Below are 15,778 nucleotides of genomic sequence, written 5' to 3' on the forward strand. Positions count from 1 at the left end.
GTGTGTGTGTGTGTGGCTGTCTCACCAATGACCCTAACGGCGGCTGAGGAGTGGACGCATCCACGTTGGTTGCAGGCTTTGCAGGTGTAAAGCCCAGCGTCCTCCTCTCTCACCCGCTGGATACTCAAAGTGCGGTTTGCATCCTGCAGCTGGATCCCTGCAAGGAGGTGACACGTGACGGTTAGTGACACACACACGCGCGCACTCCTCCACTGGCAGCGAAACAATCGCAGACGCTCCTTTACCCCTCACATCATAAATCCAGCCACGTTTTCAACAACATTGCAACGTTTCTTGTCGCACCTCTGGATTTTATTCATCTGTGGTCCTGCCTGCCCTCCTGCATCCCCGGAACCACAGCCGCCCCTCAGAGTGAACCCAGAGCAACAGCTGTCACTCACGCCCATATTTACCACCCCTCCTCAGCCCTCCCTACCCCCTCATCTCTTTCAGATGTTAAGAAGTGACACACGCTGGGAAAGCTAATGAACTGTGTCTATCGGCCTGCAGGGTTTCATGTTTGTGTGTGTATGTGTGGGTGGGTGAGTGGGAGTGCACATATGCAGCAAACACATCCACACAAGAATTCTCGTCCCTGGTTTTGTGTGACACATTTGTTTCACAATGTGTGGGTGGGCTGGTGGGTAGTTGTCTGTCTGTGTGCGCCCGTATTGACTTTTTATTGTAAAGACATCATGGGAAATGCAACCGATGAGGGGAAAACAGCAACATCTGCCAAAAAATGCCATTGTCAGTGTTTGGGTAAATATTAGCAAAGCTTATTGTTCCACTAAACAGACGTTCTCCTATCTATTGTGAGTGTCACAGATCATGGGAACTCACAAGAACAGAACACACTCACAGCAGGATATGAGTCAAATTGTCTAAAATCCACTGGGGGCAAACTTTATGAGTAGCTTCTGAGTGTGTGTGTATGCCTGCATGGTGACTGGTTTGTCAGGTGGGCGGCTGCACTGTTGTGTAAACGTGTGTATCACCTGTGTAGGTGTATTAATGCACCTGACATTTGGTGGAGAGGCTGGTTGTCTTTGAACCAGGAGAGGCGGGGTAGGGGTCTGCCCTCCGCGTCGCACTCCATCCGCAGAGATTCTGTCACGTTCACTGTCTGGTTGGTGAGGCTGCGCTTGTAGCGAGGTGGCTCCAGGGCTACGGGAGGGGAGGGAAAGGCCAAAAAAGATGGAAAATGAGTAAGAGCAGAGGAGAAGGGAAAAGGAAATCAACACTTTGACTTGTCGGCACTGATGTGAACAGTGTGATAATCAACTTGAGGACTGTAAATGAGCATGGTATTTACTGAGGGGTCTCGAAGGACTGAGGAAAGAGCAAAAAGCCAAAAAAACCCATTAGATGTACATCTATCCTCCAGGCACTGTGACACAAGGCTATAACACACAACATGAATGAAAAATGGATTGGTTTATGAGTTTCAGCCCTGCAGCGTCTCAGCTCTGGTTTCTATCAGTACATATTGATGCTGTGCAAACACCAGGTACTCTCTCCATTACGTGTTGATGTGGGTTGTCGGGCTGTGTGGGCACCTCTCTGTGAGTGCATGTATTTTTAAGCCCACAGCATCTCAGCACCAGCCCCACTTTAAATTGTGTGTCGCTGCAAACAAAGGTCACGCTTTTCTCTATAATTAGCTGGGGGTTAGAGTGGCTATACTCTCTGTGTCGGGCAACGTATGTCTGTCTGTGTCTGGAGCTTTCATCTCGCTTATCTCTCACCTTTGACAGTCACATTTCTGAACAGGCACTCTCTCTCCCCGTTGCGCCTGCTCAGAGCCTCGCACACATAATAGCCCCTCTCATGCAGCTGTATAGAGGGGATGGTGACGTCCAGGACCCAGCTGTTGGAGTGCTCCTGGAAGGAGAGCTGGCCGTCAAGTGCGTTGCCATATAGTTGCACGCTCCTGCAGTCCGGCTCCCGGGGCTTGCCCTGCTCGTTCTGCGCAGCTTTGGGGTCGAGGCGGTACCACTGCAGCTGCTCGTAGGTGTAATTGTCAGCGCTGCAGCGCAGGGACACTTTCTCCTGCTCCAGGGGATTCAGTGAGGGCTGGACGTTGACGCCGAATCCCTCCGGGATGGCTTTGAAGATACAGACAGGGGCAGGTGAGCCGGTTAGATAACCTTGCAAAACGGAGTTTGTGGCCTGTTTATTAATGAAAGGTATTCCTTAATGAGCCGGGTTGGGTTACACCACCATGTTCCAAAAAGAGGGAAAACATTTTCTCACATAAATCCAGTAGTAGCTAGCTATGCAGATAGTTTTGGTTTTGCTTAGTTTGAGGTTAAAAAAACTTTTCTGTTTGAGGTGCTCACAGCATTGGAAAAAAAAATTCAACAGGAACTCGATAACAGCAGTACTCACAGGACCATTAATCATTTCTTTGGCATGGATGAATTATTAGCCAATGAGACAGACGACCAGAGTTCCCTCCCTGCAGCACAGTTCATAGTTGTTTTGCATATTTGTTTGTTTTTCATATTGTTGGTTGAAATTATTTTGTCATGACAATCATCCGAAAACCTTCAAAAATATTTCTAAAAATCCCTCAAAGGAAAGCTGTCATGTAGCATCTAGCTTCATCGAGAGGGGCTGCTCTGCCGTCAGACATTAAAATTGCTTCAATAGGTCAGCTTTAATGTACAATAAGTCTTAATATAAGCTCTTGCTCTGATATTCAATATTAAAGGATCAAGAGAGAGAACAATGTGATCAGGACTCCTTTAATTCTGACTGAGCCCTGTGACTTACCACTGAGACATGTTAATAACAGTCACTCAGGCTCTGGACCAGTAGGAGGCCTGTTCAATAATCCCCTCAAGTTCTTTGGAAGAAAGTTACTTTGCTGAATTTTTAAAATCTCATATTTCATTGCTGTGAGCAACCCATATAAAATTCTATCCACCCGTATTGTAATGGTGTGAAGGCAGAAATCTCACAGATAACTCAACCCCGGGACAAACAGAACGATTAGAAGTGACTGGTGAACCCATTCTGTGTGTGTTCTTAATAAAACACAAGGTGAAGTCTAACCCCACACACTTACTGGTTACATAGAAGGAGATCAGCCGCTCATCTTTGCCGACTTTGTTTTCAGCAGAACATTTATACATGACAGAAACATTGGCATTTCGGATGTGAAGCCTGCTCACTATCTGTGAAGAGAGAGGATGAGACTTTAATTCATCTGGAAGAACAACACGCATATTTTAAAAAGGAAGTGCAGTCTGCTGTCATGTTATTTCCTGTGAGCTGACAGAAACCTGATATTGTGCTGACAGGCCAACAAAAAGCAAACTCACTCAGGTGTGACAGAAAAGAGAAAAGAAAAGAAAAAACACACACAGGGACGTTTGCATGTGGGAGTCCCTCTGTGTGATCATTTCCGCTGATGGTTGTGGTTTATAAATGTACAGGCCCAGGGATGTGTGCATGTGCCCCCTTTTTGCATGTGTGTCTGGGTGTGTTTATAACCAGTCTTTACAGGAAGTCTGCAGAGGAAGACTGCTCTAAATATTTCTACTGTGGAAATGGCTCTCGATTGACAAATTTTGCTATGGAGCTCAGAATTGGGGGCGCTTACATAAAAACATCACAGTTCATAGATAAGTCCACTTACATAAATGTCTTCATTTCTGGGTTATGTCCTAATCATGTTCAGTCATTATTTTACAGAAATTCTATTTGATTACAAAATCACATTACAATAATATTGACATAATGTTTCAAATATAAACAGGTTAGCCTTCCCCAAAAAGTGCCAGTAGCAATTAAAGAGCTGTGACTGACCTTTTGTTGTTCCTCCACCACTTCAACAGACGTTTTGATAGCCACGATTTCATTCACTGCATTTTCCAAGTTAATGTCCTGCCAGTTCTGACAGTCTGCGATCCTGTCACTCCGACCCTTCCTGTCTCGTCGGACCCTGGAGAGAAACACAAACACATTCATGACATCTCCCCTCATTGACATGCACAGCAGAGAGTGGGCAGTGGGGGAGAATTCAGAGGCACATCAAACCAGACATCCTGAGGTTTTACGAGATTTTTTTTTTCCGCACACTGGATTGCATTCCCCATTCGTGCATCAGCTCGTATCCTAAAGCTAAGGCAATTATGCTAAGTGTCCTGGCAAGTAATGGAAAAACTACAGTATCAATTGCTGAATGAAAATCCATAGTGTGGGTATCATGGCAGAACTAATGAGACATGAAATGAAATGTTGTGTTGTATTTTCTCTTAAAGGCACTGCTCTGCTATTTTGGGGTGATGAGGGTCAGTTTATTTACTCAGAGTCTTCATGCAGGATGCAGGTTTCATAAATAAGTCAAATTTATACATAAAACAATTGTTTAATTAAACAGCACAATGTGGGTGAAATCATTTCACTGTCAACAAACATCAGGAGATGACCATTTGTACAAGAAGCTATAGCCAGTACTATCTGCAATTATGGTCTTTTTAATTTGTGAAATTGGACAGGCTGAAAATAACAGTATATATTTGACTGTACATATTTCACACATGTAATTGCAAACTCTGATGTTCTATCCATGCTTGCAGTGTGGTTCTATGGCAGGGTACATCTGTCTGGCACTTTAGTTCAGACTGGAATTTTGTTAGTGTTATTATCAGATCAAACTTTTCATTTGTAAAATACAAAATGTGCCTTGTTATCATAATAATTTGCTGAATTAAGATAGCAGACAGTATTATATCCGTGAAACATTAGCACATTGTAATTGTGAGCATGTTTGCAAGCAGGCATTTGCACCATTATGCCAAACACAGCGTCACAGAGAATCTAACCCATTAGAAAAATTTCCTGTGAGAAAAACCATACAACGTCTCTGTTACCCTGCTCCTGTGGCCTGTACCACATGCCGCTGTGGTAAATTCCTGTGGTGACTTGTGTGGTACTTTGGGATGTTATATCAGAATTGTACCTCAGGCTTTGTGGTGCTGTTCCATACATTCTACCATATTGTACCAGACTCTCTGTGGTCTACCATAAGCTTATAGTAAATTGCTATGTGGTTTTTAGAGATGTTTATCACTGGATCACACCACAGGGTATGTGATACTGCTACCATACCACAGGTTAGTTACTTTAGAAAATGCAGCTTGTGCTAAAAGCATGGTACAATACCACAGCTTTGTCATAAATTACCACTTGAACACCACAGGAACCTTGACTGTAGCACAACACTGTATATATGTTGTCAAGTTAAATAGGACTTGACTGGCAATGACAATTTCGATTATTGTTATTATTGTTATTATTGTTATTGTTATTATTATTATTATTATTATTATTTACCTTTGTAAAGAGCCAGGCTAGCTTTCATCTCTATTTGCCTTCTTTATGCTACCCTAAGACAGCTGTGTCCTGCCCGTATAGCTTCATGTTTAATATACAGATACATACGTGGGATCTTCACATCCAGCTCCCGGCAAGAAAGTATAAGTGTAAGTGTATTTCCCAAAGAAACCAAACTACTTCTTTATAACTATAAAGGAGTCCTCAAATGGGAGAGGAATTTAGAATCCATTAAATGTGACTAACACAGATGTTGGAGGCTTCGCTCCTAAAAAATGACATAAAAGAAAAATATTGAAGCTTCTTGAATAGAATTATGACAAGAAAAAAAACAGCTCAGTTGATTAAGTGTCTTGCTCAGGTACACTTCAGTAGACTGCTGTGACCCAAGACAAATTCAAACATAAAGTCCTATACTTTATGTTTGAGCTGTGAGATTTACAAGAAGAAGAAAAAAAGGAAATTCAATTCTCATACACCGGAAAAGGTCAACACAGCCTTCTCTCAGTTCACGCCCATGAAATGTCATATTGGATGTACATGAAACATGAACATGAACTGGACAGCTGGCGCTGAGGTTGAGCTTAAGCTACCACTCTGTTTCAGTATTTGCTCTCTAAGAACAGGGTGGGCGCCTCAGGTCTGCACTTATTTTGCATGCCCACATAGAAAGGTCAAGGAAACAGCAATAAATTCATAAATTAAGCCTTGGAGGAAGATTTGAAGAGGCAGGTGGATATTAGGATAGTTCAGTGGGAGCAGCCACACAGCAGGGGTTTAAAAGAATAGGAAGTAACTGAGATCTACCATATGGCTGTCCTGAGAGTTCATTATATTATATCATGTTGTGGGATTCAGCAGAGATGAAGCTGAGAAAAAAGCCGCAGGCAAAACCTGGCAATAAGTGTGTGTGTGTGTGTGTGTGTGTGTGTGTGTGTGTGTGTGTGTGTAAGAACATATGTGTGTGTGAGCCTAGATAGCACATAGATGAGCTCAAACACACCCGGCTTATGTTCATTTCCGAGCAAGTGAGTCTGTGTTTGCATATTGTGTGTGTGTGTGTCTGTCTGTGAGTACATGTGTTTGTGTATGTGTTTGCCTGTGTATGTGAAATAGTGAGACTGCTGTGTAAGACTTGAACCGTGGCAGATCAGCCGCAGAGTTACGGGCGCATCATTACTGTGCGGGGGTGGAAACAGGTTCAACACTGAACAGACTTAACTCTCCTTTCATCTCCCCTTTCCTCCATCTACTTCTCCTTCACCTTCCTGTTCCTTTATCTCTGCTATTTTCATCCACCTCACCGCCTCTCTTTCTTCACCGCCTCTTTCTTCATCATCTCCTCCCTCTCTTCTTCCCTCTCAGCCAATGGATAATTCCACACTGACCTCTTCTCGTTATTTGGTCCTCACATAATAGTTCTCTAACTGCTTCCCACTCCTCTCTTTCTCTGTCCCGTTCGATCAAACCTTATCTGCTCCCACACTGGTTACACAGAGTTTCCGAAGATATATCAGCCCTGTGTGTGTGTGTGTGTATGAGTGTGTAGGTGTGTGTGTGAGACATATTTCTTACAGTCTGCTCTGCGTGCTGTTGAGAACACACGGGCCCCAGGGTCTCCACTGCCAGCTGATGTTAGGAGTTGGGAGTCCATAGGCAGTGCATATCAGGGTCTGACTGCTGCCACTGAGGTACGGACCGGATGGCTCTGAGGCTTGTTTCCCATGAATCTGTGGGGAGACTGGGGAAGAGGAGAGACATTTAATCCACCAATACATCCAGCTATATGTCACAGGAATATCCCATAGTATGTAAACAGGGAAACATCCTCTGTAACTTGTCTGCTTAATTTGATTTGACTGCTTACTCCAATTTCCAACTCTGAGGCTTTTACATTCTCTAGGGTTTTTAACCAATTTGTGATTTATCATTTATGACACACTCATGAGCTCATTTGTCTTTGCATGCCCTCTGTAATTTCTAATAACGGGTGGCATCAATAGGCTGGTCTACATCATTAGACATTTTACAAAAATGTGAAGTTGAGGCCTGTCCCACAGCTATTCTATTTGTCTCCATCAGCTTTTTGTACATACTATTTTACTGTTTCAGCCTTAGCTTTTCTTCGGAAAAAACAAAAACAAAGCAAAAACAGATCCATATCACACAAAAGAACATCAGTATAGACCCTAATTATGCATATATGTTTGAAGCCAAGCATTTACATTGATACTACCATTGTTGTGTTTGGCAGCAGCTAAAAAAATCAACTGCACTGTCTCTGCCATTGTGAGAAAACCTCTAGAGTTTTATAGCTGGAAGATTTACTGTTGCACATCTACACACAACATCTGGTGCGATTCAGGCCAACAGCTTAGTTACCGTTGACAACAAGTGTGATGTTGAGCCTCCTCTCCAGCGCAGCGGCACTATTTTTCAGCACCACTGTGTAGTGCCCAGAATCCTTCTCACAAACATCCTTAATCTCCAACGCGTGATTAAGGTGCATCCTCAGCTTTTTCATCTTGAACTCAGGATGCTGGTTTATCATCTTTCCATCTTTATACCTGGACACAACACACACACACACATTCAGTTGTTACAATACAGACCAGACTCTCATAATGGAGGCGCTCCGCAGCTAAATTAATTCAGACATCTCAGCTGCGTGAGGCTTAATTTCTCTTTTGGAAATTGTTCATTAGATTTAACTAGAAAAAGCATTTCCAAGAATGGAAATGGTGTGACTGTTGACAGCAACTGAACGCTGTTGCAGAATTAGCAAATAGTGCAAGCAGTGATCACCATACAAATGTTTGACCAAGGTCGGAATCGAACCCACATCCTCATGGTCATTAGACTTCCACTCTGCCTCTAGGCCACGGTGCACACACAGTTGCAGAGACTGTTGTCTGTTAATGATCTGCACACTGTCAACATCAAGAAAGCTTGAGAGTCAAGCTTGAATGACTTAGAATGAAAATGTCTGTGAATTTCAGGCTGAGCACTAACCATATGGCCACAGAGAACCTGAGTTACAATGAGCTTTATACTATGAGGAATCAAAGACTGTCCAATGACAGCTGAATAATTGGAATCAAAAGTCAAGCAATGAAGTGAAAAGACTGAGGCAGGAATCGAACCCATGACCATATGATCACTAAACCTTTACTCTGCCACTCGGCTACAGAGAGCACACTGCTTTCAAAACTGTTGTCATTCATTGTAATGTGATGATGTGCTGCAAACTGGTATGAGTAATCAAGGAGATAACAAACACCTGTAACCAATTGAAGGCGGTGGAGGAGAGCAGAATTCAACATAACATAACAAGAGTTCTTCCCTTGGATTCGAACCAGTGACCTTAGGGTTGGCAACCATCCACCCTACCCCCTACACTACAATGGAGTTGTGAAGAAGAGAGGTTGAGACTTTGATGAATGTGACATTTTTTGTGAAAAAGTTAAATATTTGAAAAAGTATAAATAGTTAAAAAGAGAAAAGTAATGCCGATAAAGTTCAAAAAAAGCTGCACGTTTTGATATATGAATTGTTGAAATAGCACAAAGTATGAAGGACTAGAAGAAGACCGTAAAAAGGCGGAAGAAAATGGCCAAACAGAAGAACAATAGTGTGACTGCTTCAGCAGTCACACTAATTAGTATATAAGCGAGCCTGATCTTACCATTGTGTTTCAGGTGTGGGGAAGGCTGACACATTTACTTGTAATTTGAAAGACTTCTGGCCAGCAGTTACCTCCACCACTGGTCCAGTTTGGTAGTTGAGACTGATGAATGGCTTTTCTGGAAAAAGAAAACATTCACTTGTTCACAAAATGTCAGTAGAAGCGCCTGCAGGAACTTCTCAGATCAAACCTGTGCTGTATCGGTACAATAACTTCAGTTTTGTATGGATATTTCAATTCACTTTCCTGCAGTGAGTCCTTGGGGTTTCAATGTGTTTTTGCTTTGGTAGAGCATCCTTTAAAGCAGTACTAAAGAACTTTCAGTTCTGGTTGAGTTTGGCGGCGCCAGTGGCCCAAAGCGGTAGTGTTTTGCCTGAAGGAAGACTCCATTTCCCATGAGCACTAGCGCGTAGCGCCGTAAACATCCTGATCTCCCGGTGCATGGAAATTAACAGAAGACGTCCAAACTAAGTTTCTGTTACCAGCGGATCATTTCACAGTAAACACACATACACAATCTGACGGAAACGTGCCGCATTGTCTGCTCCCTCCTCGTCGTTACTCGCAAAAGTGAAAGTGAAACTTAAGTGAGAGCCGGTTTCCCACCATGCTCCTCAAAGCTGCTTAGTGCCAGTGAAGGCGATACAGACCATAATGATACAGACCCCCTCAGGCCATGACAGAGGTGTCATTCAACCTGTTGTAAGTCGATGTACCATCACAAAAGTTATGAAAATATTATATGAAGGTTGAAAAGTTCCTTAGTGTTGGTTTAAAGATACAGTGGTTTCTGACTGATAACTTATGGATTGCTGCTTTTTCCATCTTTTGTGATGTGATTGCCAACCCTGAATTTGTCCAAAACTATTAAACCTGCAAAACTAGGGAGATCATTACCATCCTCAGGTGTAGGCTACTTTGAGTTCAATTCTAATTATCAATGCTAAAGATGGTAAACGTTATACCTGTAGCCATGTTAGCACCTTGATATTAGCATTTTGCCTAGCATTGTTGTGTTATCTACGTTATCTACATTGTTGTTGTTTAGGATGATGATTGTGATTGTGTGTTTAGGCTAAGAGACAGTTTTACTGAAATAGAGGAAGACCAACTAGGAAAATTTGTAGCTCTGAGTCAGTGCTTACCATGAACTATAACCTGAGTTTGTCGGGTTACTGTGACGTCAGTGCTGGTCACGTTGCAGAAGTACGGGCCACTGTCTGTGACATTGACACTACGGATGGTCAGGATGTTAACAGCCTCTGTGGCATGGGCCAGAGCTTCACGATAGGGCCGAGTGTCCACCAGGCTGTTGATCTGGTGAGAAGAAACAGACTCTGAGAATCATAAAACACCCTCGGAATTACAGGTTACCTCCTGCTATACGCACCTCTTCGCCCGGATAGGACCACTGAATCTGTACCCCAGTGTTGAACTCCACCATTGCTGTGCAGTTCAGGGTGAGGGCCTCCCCCACCATCAGCTCTACTGGGTCCTCAGGAAACAGCTTGACATCGTAAACCTCGCTTCCTGTCCGGGAAAAAGAAAAAAAGGGGGAGGGAGAAACAGAGGGACAGAGGGAGGGAGACAGTGAGAGAGGTCACGGTGACACTGTCAGCAGTTTTTCCTTCCTTGCTAGACCAGAGGAAATGACTTTCCTTTGGACCTGAGGAGCCATCCCACCATAAAGAATCTGTCCGTCACAAGTTCACACTGTTTCCATTCATGTGCCAAGCTATATATCAGTAAAGGAAATTAAAAAGGAGTACAGTGAAGCCTCAATTCCAGATAAGAGAGAAAAGGCAAGAAAGCTTTGGACACTGGCCTCTGATATCCAAGCCACCTCTCTGTGCAGTCACTGGTAATGAAACGTGGTGTAAGGAAAAAAAAAAAAAAAAGCACACACATGCTGGTGATGTCTGTGTAGCAGACTGTGATTGCCTGATTGTTCAAACGCTCCATTACCATCCCTAGCGAAGACTCGTTCTCACTTTCTCTGGAGAGTGATGTTGCTGTTACTTTTGGCCAGCGGTGGGTATGAGTTTCCACACACCCTCTGAAGTGAGGGGTGAATGATCTCACACAACATAGCAAAGTGCCTGCGGGTCTCTCAGAGTACAGTCCTGACCAGAGGGAACCTCGACATAAACCTCCTGTCCCCTCATCTCGGTTTCTTTAAATTTAATTATGCCCTGCCTGCCCTCTCCTCCTCTCCATTCTTTTCTCTAAATTCTACTCCGATAATGGCACACGTCCCAACATTAAAAGGGGAGTAGTTGACATAATGAAATCAAATTATTCAAATTGACACTATTAAGGCATAATTTGTTCAATTACTGCCTGAATTACTGTGACAATGCAGTTGGCCTTGCACCACCTTTCATTTTCTAGCTAATTTCTCCTTCAACATGAGCACAACATGAAATCTGATGTAATGAATATTTGCGCTGGGCGTTTTCTCGTTTGCCAATTGCTGCTGTACAGTACTTAAAAGTGTGCATGATACATTTGAGTGAACCTTTGAAACTTTTCAGCACAGACTGTGAAGTGTTTCACCTGTAGTGTGGATCAGGTAGTTGGGAGAATGGTGACGTTGACCGTCCAGTATGGCCATACACACAAATCCAATGATCAATGCAGTGTTGACATTTTGTCGGGGAATAGACCAGCCTTTCTTGTTGTCCCATGTCATCTCGCTCACCTGCTCCAGAGGTGTGGGAAACTGAGATCACACACACACACACACACACGCACACACACACACACACACACACATTTGCTTGAGTTAAAATCCTTAAATAAACCTTGATAGCTTCAATTTGCAGTAATAGCGTGTGCGAAATCTGTGATGAGTACAAACCGCGATCAGAGTGACATTCAGATCTGGCACTGTGACGAGACATGGCACTGTGACGTCCGTGGAGAGGTGCTTGATTAAAATGGTCTTCAGGTCTTCTTTGTCGCCCTCTCTCCTGAGGAAAGGCAGCTCTGGGTCTGGATGCAGATAGAAACAGGGGAGCTGTTAAAAGGTAACGCTGATGGCAGCTGGGATAATGACAGCTATTACTAGAGGTAACTTCATGAACGTACAGACTGGTACCTCGCAGCTGGATAATAACCCCTGAAGATGTGGCATACGTGGACTTTATCATGATTACCACATAATGCAACAGCTCACCCTGTCCCTGTACGGTAAATGGCATTTAGACCTGCTATTACACATCAGCTGAGGAACAGACAGCCGTGGGGTTTAATCCTCCTCTAAACAGTGTTACAGTTTCACCCCGAGATGTCTGGTAGTGGGAAATATCTCTCTGTTTCATCCTCAACACCTTGATGTTCTCTCTACTGTTGCACATGGCTTTGTAAGACATCACAGGAGCTGTCACCAATTTACATTGCACCTGTTATCACTATAAAACCTTATATTCCCACAGCATGAGCGTGCGTTACTACAATGGAAATGCTTATCTCTCAGGCCTTCCTGTCATTGGCAGCGAATTTCATACAGCAGCGAGATGTCGTACGACTACAAACTGCTTGCTTGATTTTTTATTTCTTTTATTTTTGACACGATAAACCGCTTTTTATCGTTGTCCCTTTTTCTGCAGCACTTCAAGCCGGGGTGGGCACAAAGGGTCTTATCTTATCGAGAGGCTTATATTTCTCACCTGCAATGATCTAAATACACACAGGTTACAGGAATAATACACAACCTTTCGCAGCTTAAGTTCTTCACAATAAATCACTGTAGGTATTAGACTGTGATTGCTTTGGAAGAGGAAATGTCCCACCCGGGGCAAGAAGAGTTCGCAAAAGCACGAGGGATATGAGCCTGGGTGTGTATGTGTGTGTGGTTGTGTGAATGTAGGTGAAAATGTGTGTCAGAGGAAGGGCTTGTATATTTTGCATGTGCCTGCGCGTCTGTATGCAAGCCAGCGCATTTACAGTGCATTCATGCATTTGGGTCACACTGTATACTTGTGAGGGTTTGAGTGTTTATAGGACTGTGTGCAGCACAGACGGGTTAAAGGGTCGACGTCTGCCTGTTTAACTGAACCCACATGCGTCCCCCCTCTCATCTCCCCACACGCTGGGTCTAATTTATGGCTGTGATTTCATCTGCTTCTGATCAGCCCCCTGGTTAGATCTGTGGAAACTGTTTTGGCACCTTGTCAGAAGGGATAAACAGACGTTTCACATGAGTGGAGTGGTCAGCAGGACTCCCCTACATGACAATCATCTGTCTCTCTATCCTCCTCCGCCTCCTTGTACATGTCCCCCACAGCACATGGAGCAAGGCGAATAAAAGGAAAGGACAGCCCTTAGGACAAACTCAGAGTCTAAAGTCAGAGCAAGTGAGAGCAATGGTTATGAATCCTAATACATGACACACTATGAAACGATCATGTGGTGAGAAAGATGTGGAGCGAAACAAATTTTATTGTGCAGCCCTAATCAGATTTGAGGCTCTCTTAAATAACATGTAAAGCCTCATGAGAAGGTGGGCTAAAAGGGAGCTCATGCTGTATTTCAATATTATATTAATAATATTAATAATATCTTTTCTCTAATTAGAAGAGTGAATGAGCAGCTCTTTCCTACCTTTATCAAATGCTTCTCATCTCTCATTTCCGAAACATTGATCTCGCCAGCTTCGAGGGTGTTACTGAGGCAAAGTAAACAATCTCCAGTTCTAATAATGCAGAGGTGGCTTTGATATTGGAGTCAAATTCAGTCTGCTGCAGTAGGACAGCTGTGGTTTTCTTGTAAACCTCCCAAGAAAAAGAGAAACTAAAGCCTAAAAGGGTCCACATAGCCAAGCTAAAGAGCTGCAGACCAGGGCAGCAGGCATGTAGGAGATGAAAGATGCTGTCTTCAAACTCAGTACAAGTTGAGCAGCAAAGTGGCCTCATAAACTGCAACATAAAATGACTTCCGAATGGAAAAGTTAAGTTGTGGATGGAAATGGAATATTTTATCATATTTGATAGTCTGTACTCTGACAGCTACTTTTAAATGTAATAGGGGAAAGGCCTTCATAATGAATATTTTATGCTGAGCCAGCAAGGTGAATGAGTCATTCAAATATTGCGACATGTTGTTTTCAATTGAGTTTGCATCAGCCTGAGTGTGTCTGTGTGGGTGGGTGGGTTTTGTAGTGTAGCTCACCCCTGACAAACACATAGACGCTGACGGCAGTGGTGTCATCGATGATGGCCTTTGCATCCTTATAAAAGCATTGATAGGAGCCTGTGTCTCTGCCCTGAGCCCTGTTCAGGACAAGCCTCTTGCAGTACGGCCTTGTCGGCTGCCCTGGACACTCGCTGATTAAGACAACCCTCTGCCCGAGGGCCCCGGGGGTCGGCGGCTGGGTCTGACGGTCGGTTAGCTCCTGTCCCACCACAGTCTGATCAGGCCAGCTCCAGGTCAGAGTGTGCTGTCCCCTGAGGACACATCCAGTCAAAGGACATGGAACAGATCTCACATTAGTATGAGCATCAGGATAATAAATCATCACTCACAGTAATAACAGGAAGAAAATGTCCACATTTTTCAAGCCTGTTTGAAAATAATTGCTGCTTGTGCACATAGATACACACATGATTTCTGATTTAAACAGACGTGAAAAATATTGATCTTTTCACAATTTTAAGTTTATTTTTTAAGGAATCAAATTAATACCGTTACACACATTCTACTTGTGTCATGTTTTTGAAGTGTCAAAGTGACCAAAGTGTTTGTGTGTGTGTGTGTGTGTGTGTGTGTGTGTGTGTGTGTGTAATGCTATAAATTCCTCTGTGCATCCACACATCCCATTCTTCTTTGTGCTTTGTCACATAAATTCAGTTACTGGTGGACATGTTAACCTGGAGGCATTAAGAGCCACATTGAGCAGGATCATAATGGCAGTCTGAAAACTGATATCTTTCACCACCTGCCTCCACCAACTGCAAATGTCAATGTACAAACATTTGCAGACGGTGCCAAAATGTGATGACAGGAAATGGGCAAGGGGCAATGGAAGTTTTCTGTGGGTTATTTTCCAGCCCTTGTGAATAGCATTTATCTGTCTACATTCTATAAAATGCACGTTGTGATGACTAAATTGACTAAAATGAAACTGACTTCCTTTCCCTCAGGATTGGCGAAAATGTAAGGTTTACATGCAAACAATTATTCAAGACCTGTGTTGGGAAAAGTCCAAGAGTATCACCAGCTTTCCAAAGACAGCATTTTTTTTTGTCCCGGAGAGACAAAACAGCCAATGGAGTGACAGCTTGGCAGCGGACAGTGTAGAAGAGATTTCATAAGGATAAAGGATGGTTATTATGAGTGAATTCATATCTAACAACAACATGGTTTACATCAGTGCTGGTTTTATTTTAGAACAAAAAGTCTCTGTGTGTCTTAAAGGACATATGCTTTTATTTTTATGGTTCATAAAATCTGGAGTAGCCTACCACTTTTTCCCTATTAGTGGTGTTTTTTGTGTGTGCTTTTTTCTTTATTCAAAAGCTCTCAGTAAAACCTGTAATTTTAGGCTTCATGAATAAAAACTAATTCTTGACTGTTTTCCATCAGAAACACAATGCAGAAAAATGCACTGAAGACTTCAGTGAAAATGAGTCGCTGGTGTATGAAATGCTAAAATAAAAATAACACCAACTGACAATACAAAAAACAAAAGTTTTTTCTTGCTTTATCTTAGGTAGGCTAAAGTAAATACTGACATGGCACAATGTT

General features: G+C 43.1%; 1 protein-coding gene across 1 annotated transcript in view; it reads right to left on the bottom strand.

Annotated features, from left to right (window-relative positions):
* flt4 (fms related receptor tyrosine kinase 4) overlaps positions 1 to 15,778 on the bottom strand; it is a 41,922-nt gene that overhangs the window by 8,670 nt on the left and 17,474 nt on the right. The window contains exons 3-15 of the mRNA XM_085790133.1: positions 14,204 to 14,478; positions 11,892 to 12,025; positions 11,588 to 11,753; positions 10,422 to 10,561; positions 10,177 to 10,348; positions 9,032 to 9,149; positions 7,729 to 7,913; positions 6,922 to 7,087; positions 3,817 to 3,952; positions 3,074 to 3,182; positions 1,749 to 2,108; positions 1,021 to 1,167; positions 26 to 157 (exon numbers count right to left, since the gene is read on the bottom strand). Of these exons, the coding sequence (XP_085646259.1) occupies positions 26 to 157; positions 1,021 to 1,167; positions 1,749 to 2,108; positions 3,074 to 3,182; positions 3,817 to 3,952; positions 6,922 to 7,087; positions 7,729 to 7,913; positions 9,032 to 9,149; positions 10,177 to 10,348; positions 10,422 to 10,561; positions 11,588 to 11,753; positions 11,892 to 12,025; positions 14,204 to 14,478 (2,240 nt within the window). The remainder of the gene's footprint in view (positions 1 to 25; positions 158 to 1,020; positions 1,168 to 1,748; positions 2,109 to 3,073; positions 3,183 to 3,816; positions 3,953 to 6,921; positions 7,088 to 7,728; positions 7,914 to 9,031; positions 9,150 to 10,176; positions 10,349 to 10,421; positions 10,562 to 11,587; positions 11,754 to 11,891; positions 12,026 to 14,203; positions 14,479 to 15,778) is intronic.

Source organism: Trachurus japonicus, chromosome 10, assembly GCF_045865225.1.
Source record: "Trachurus japonicus isolate A0001 chromosome 10, Traja_1.0".
In the NCBI taxonomy this organism is placed as follows: domain Eukaryota; kingdom Metazoa; phylum Chordata; class Actinopteri; order Carangiformes; family Carangidae; genus Trachurus; species Trachurus japonicus.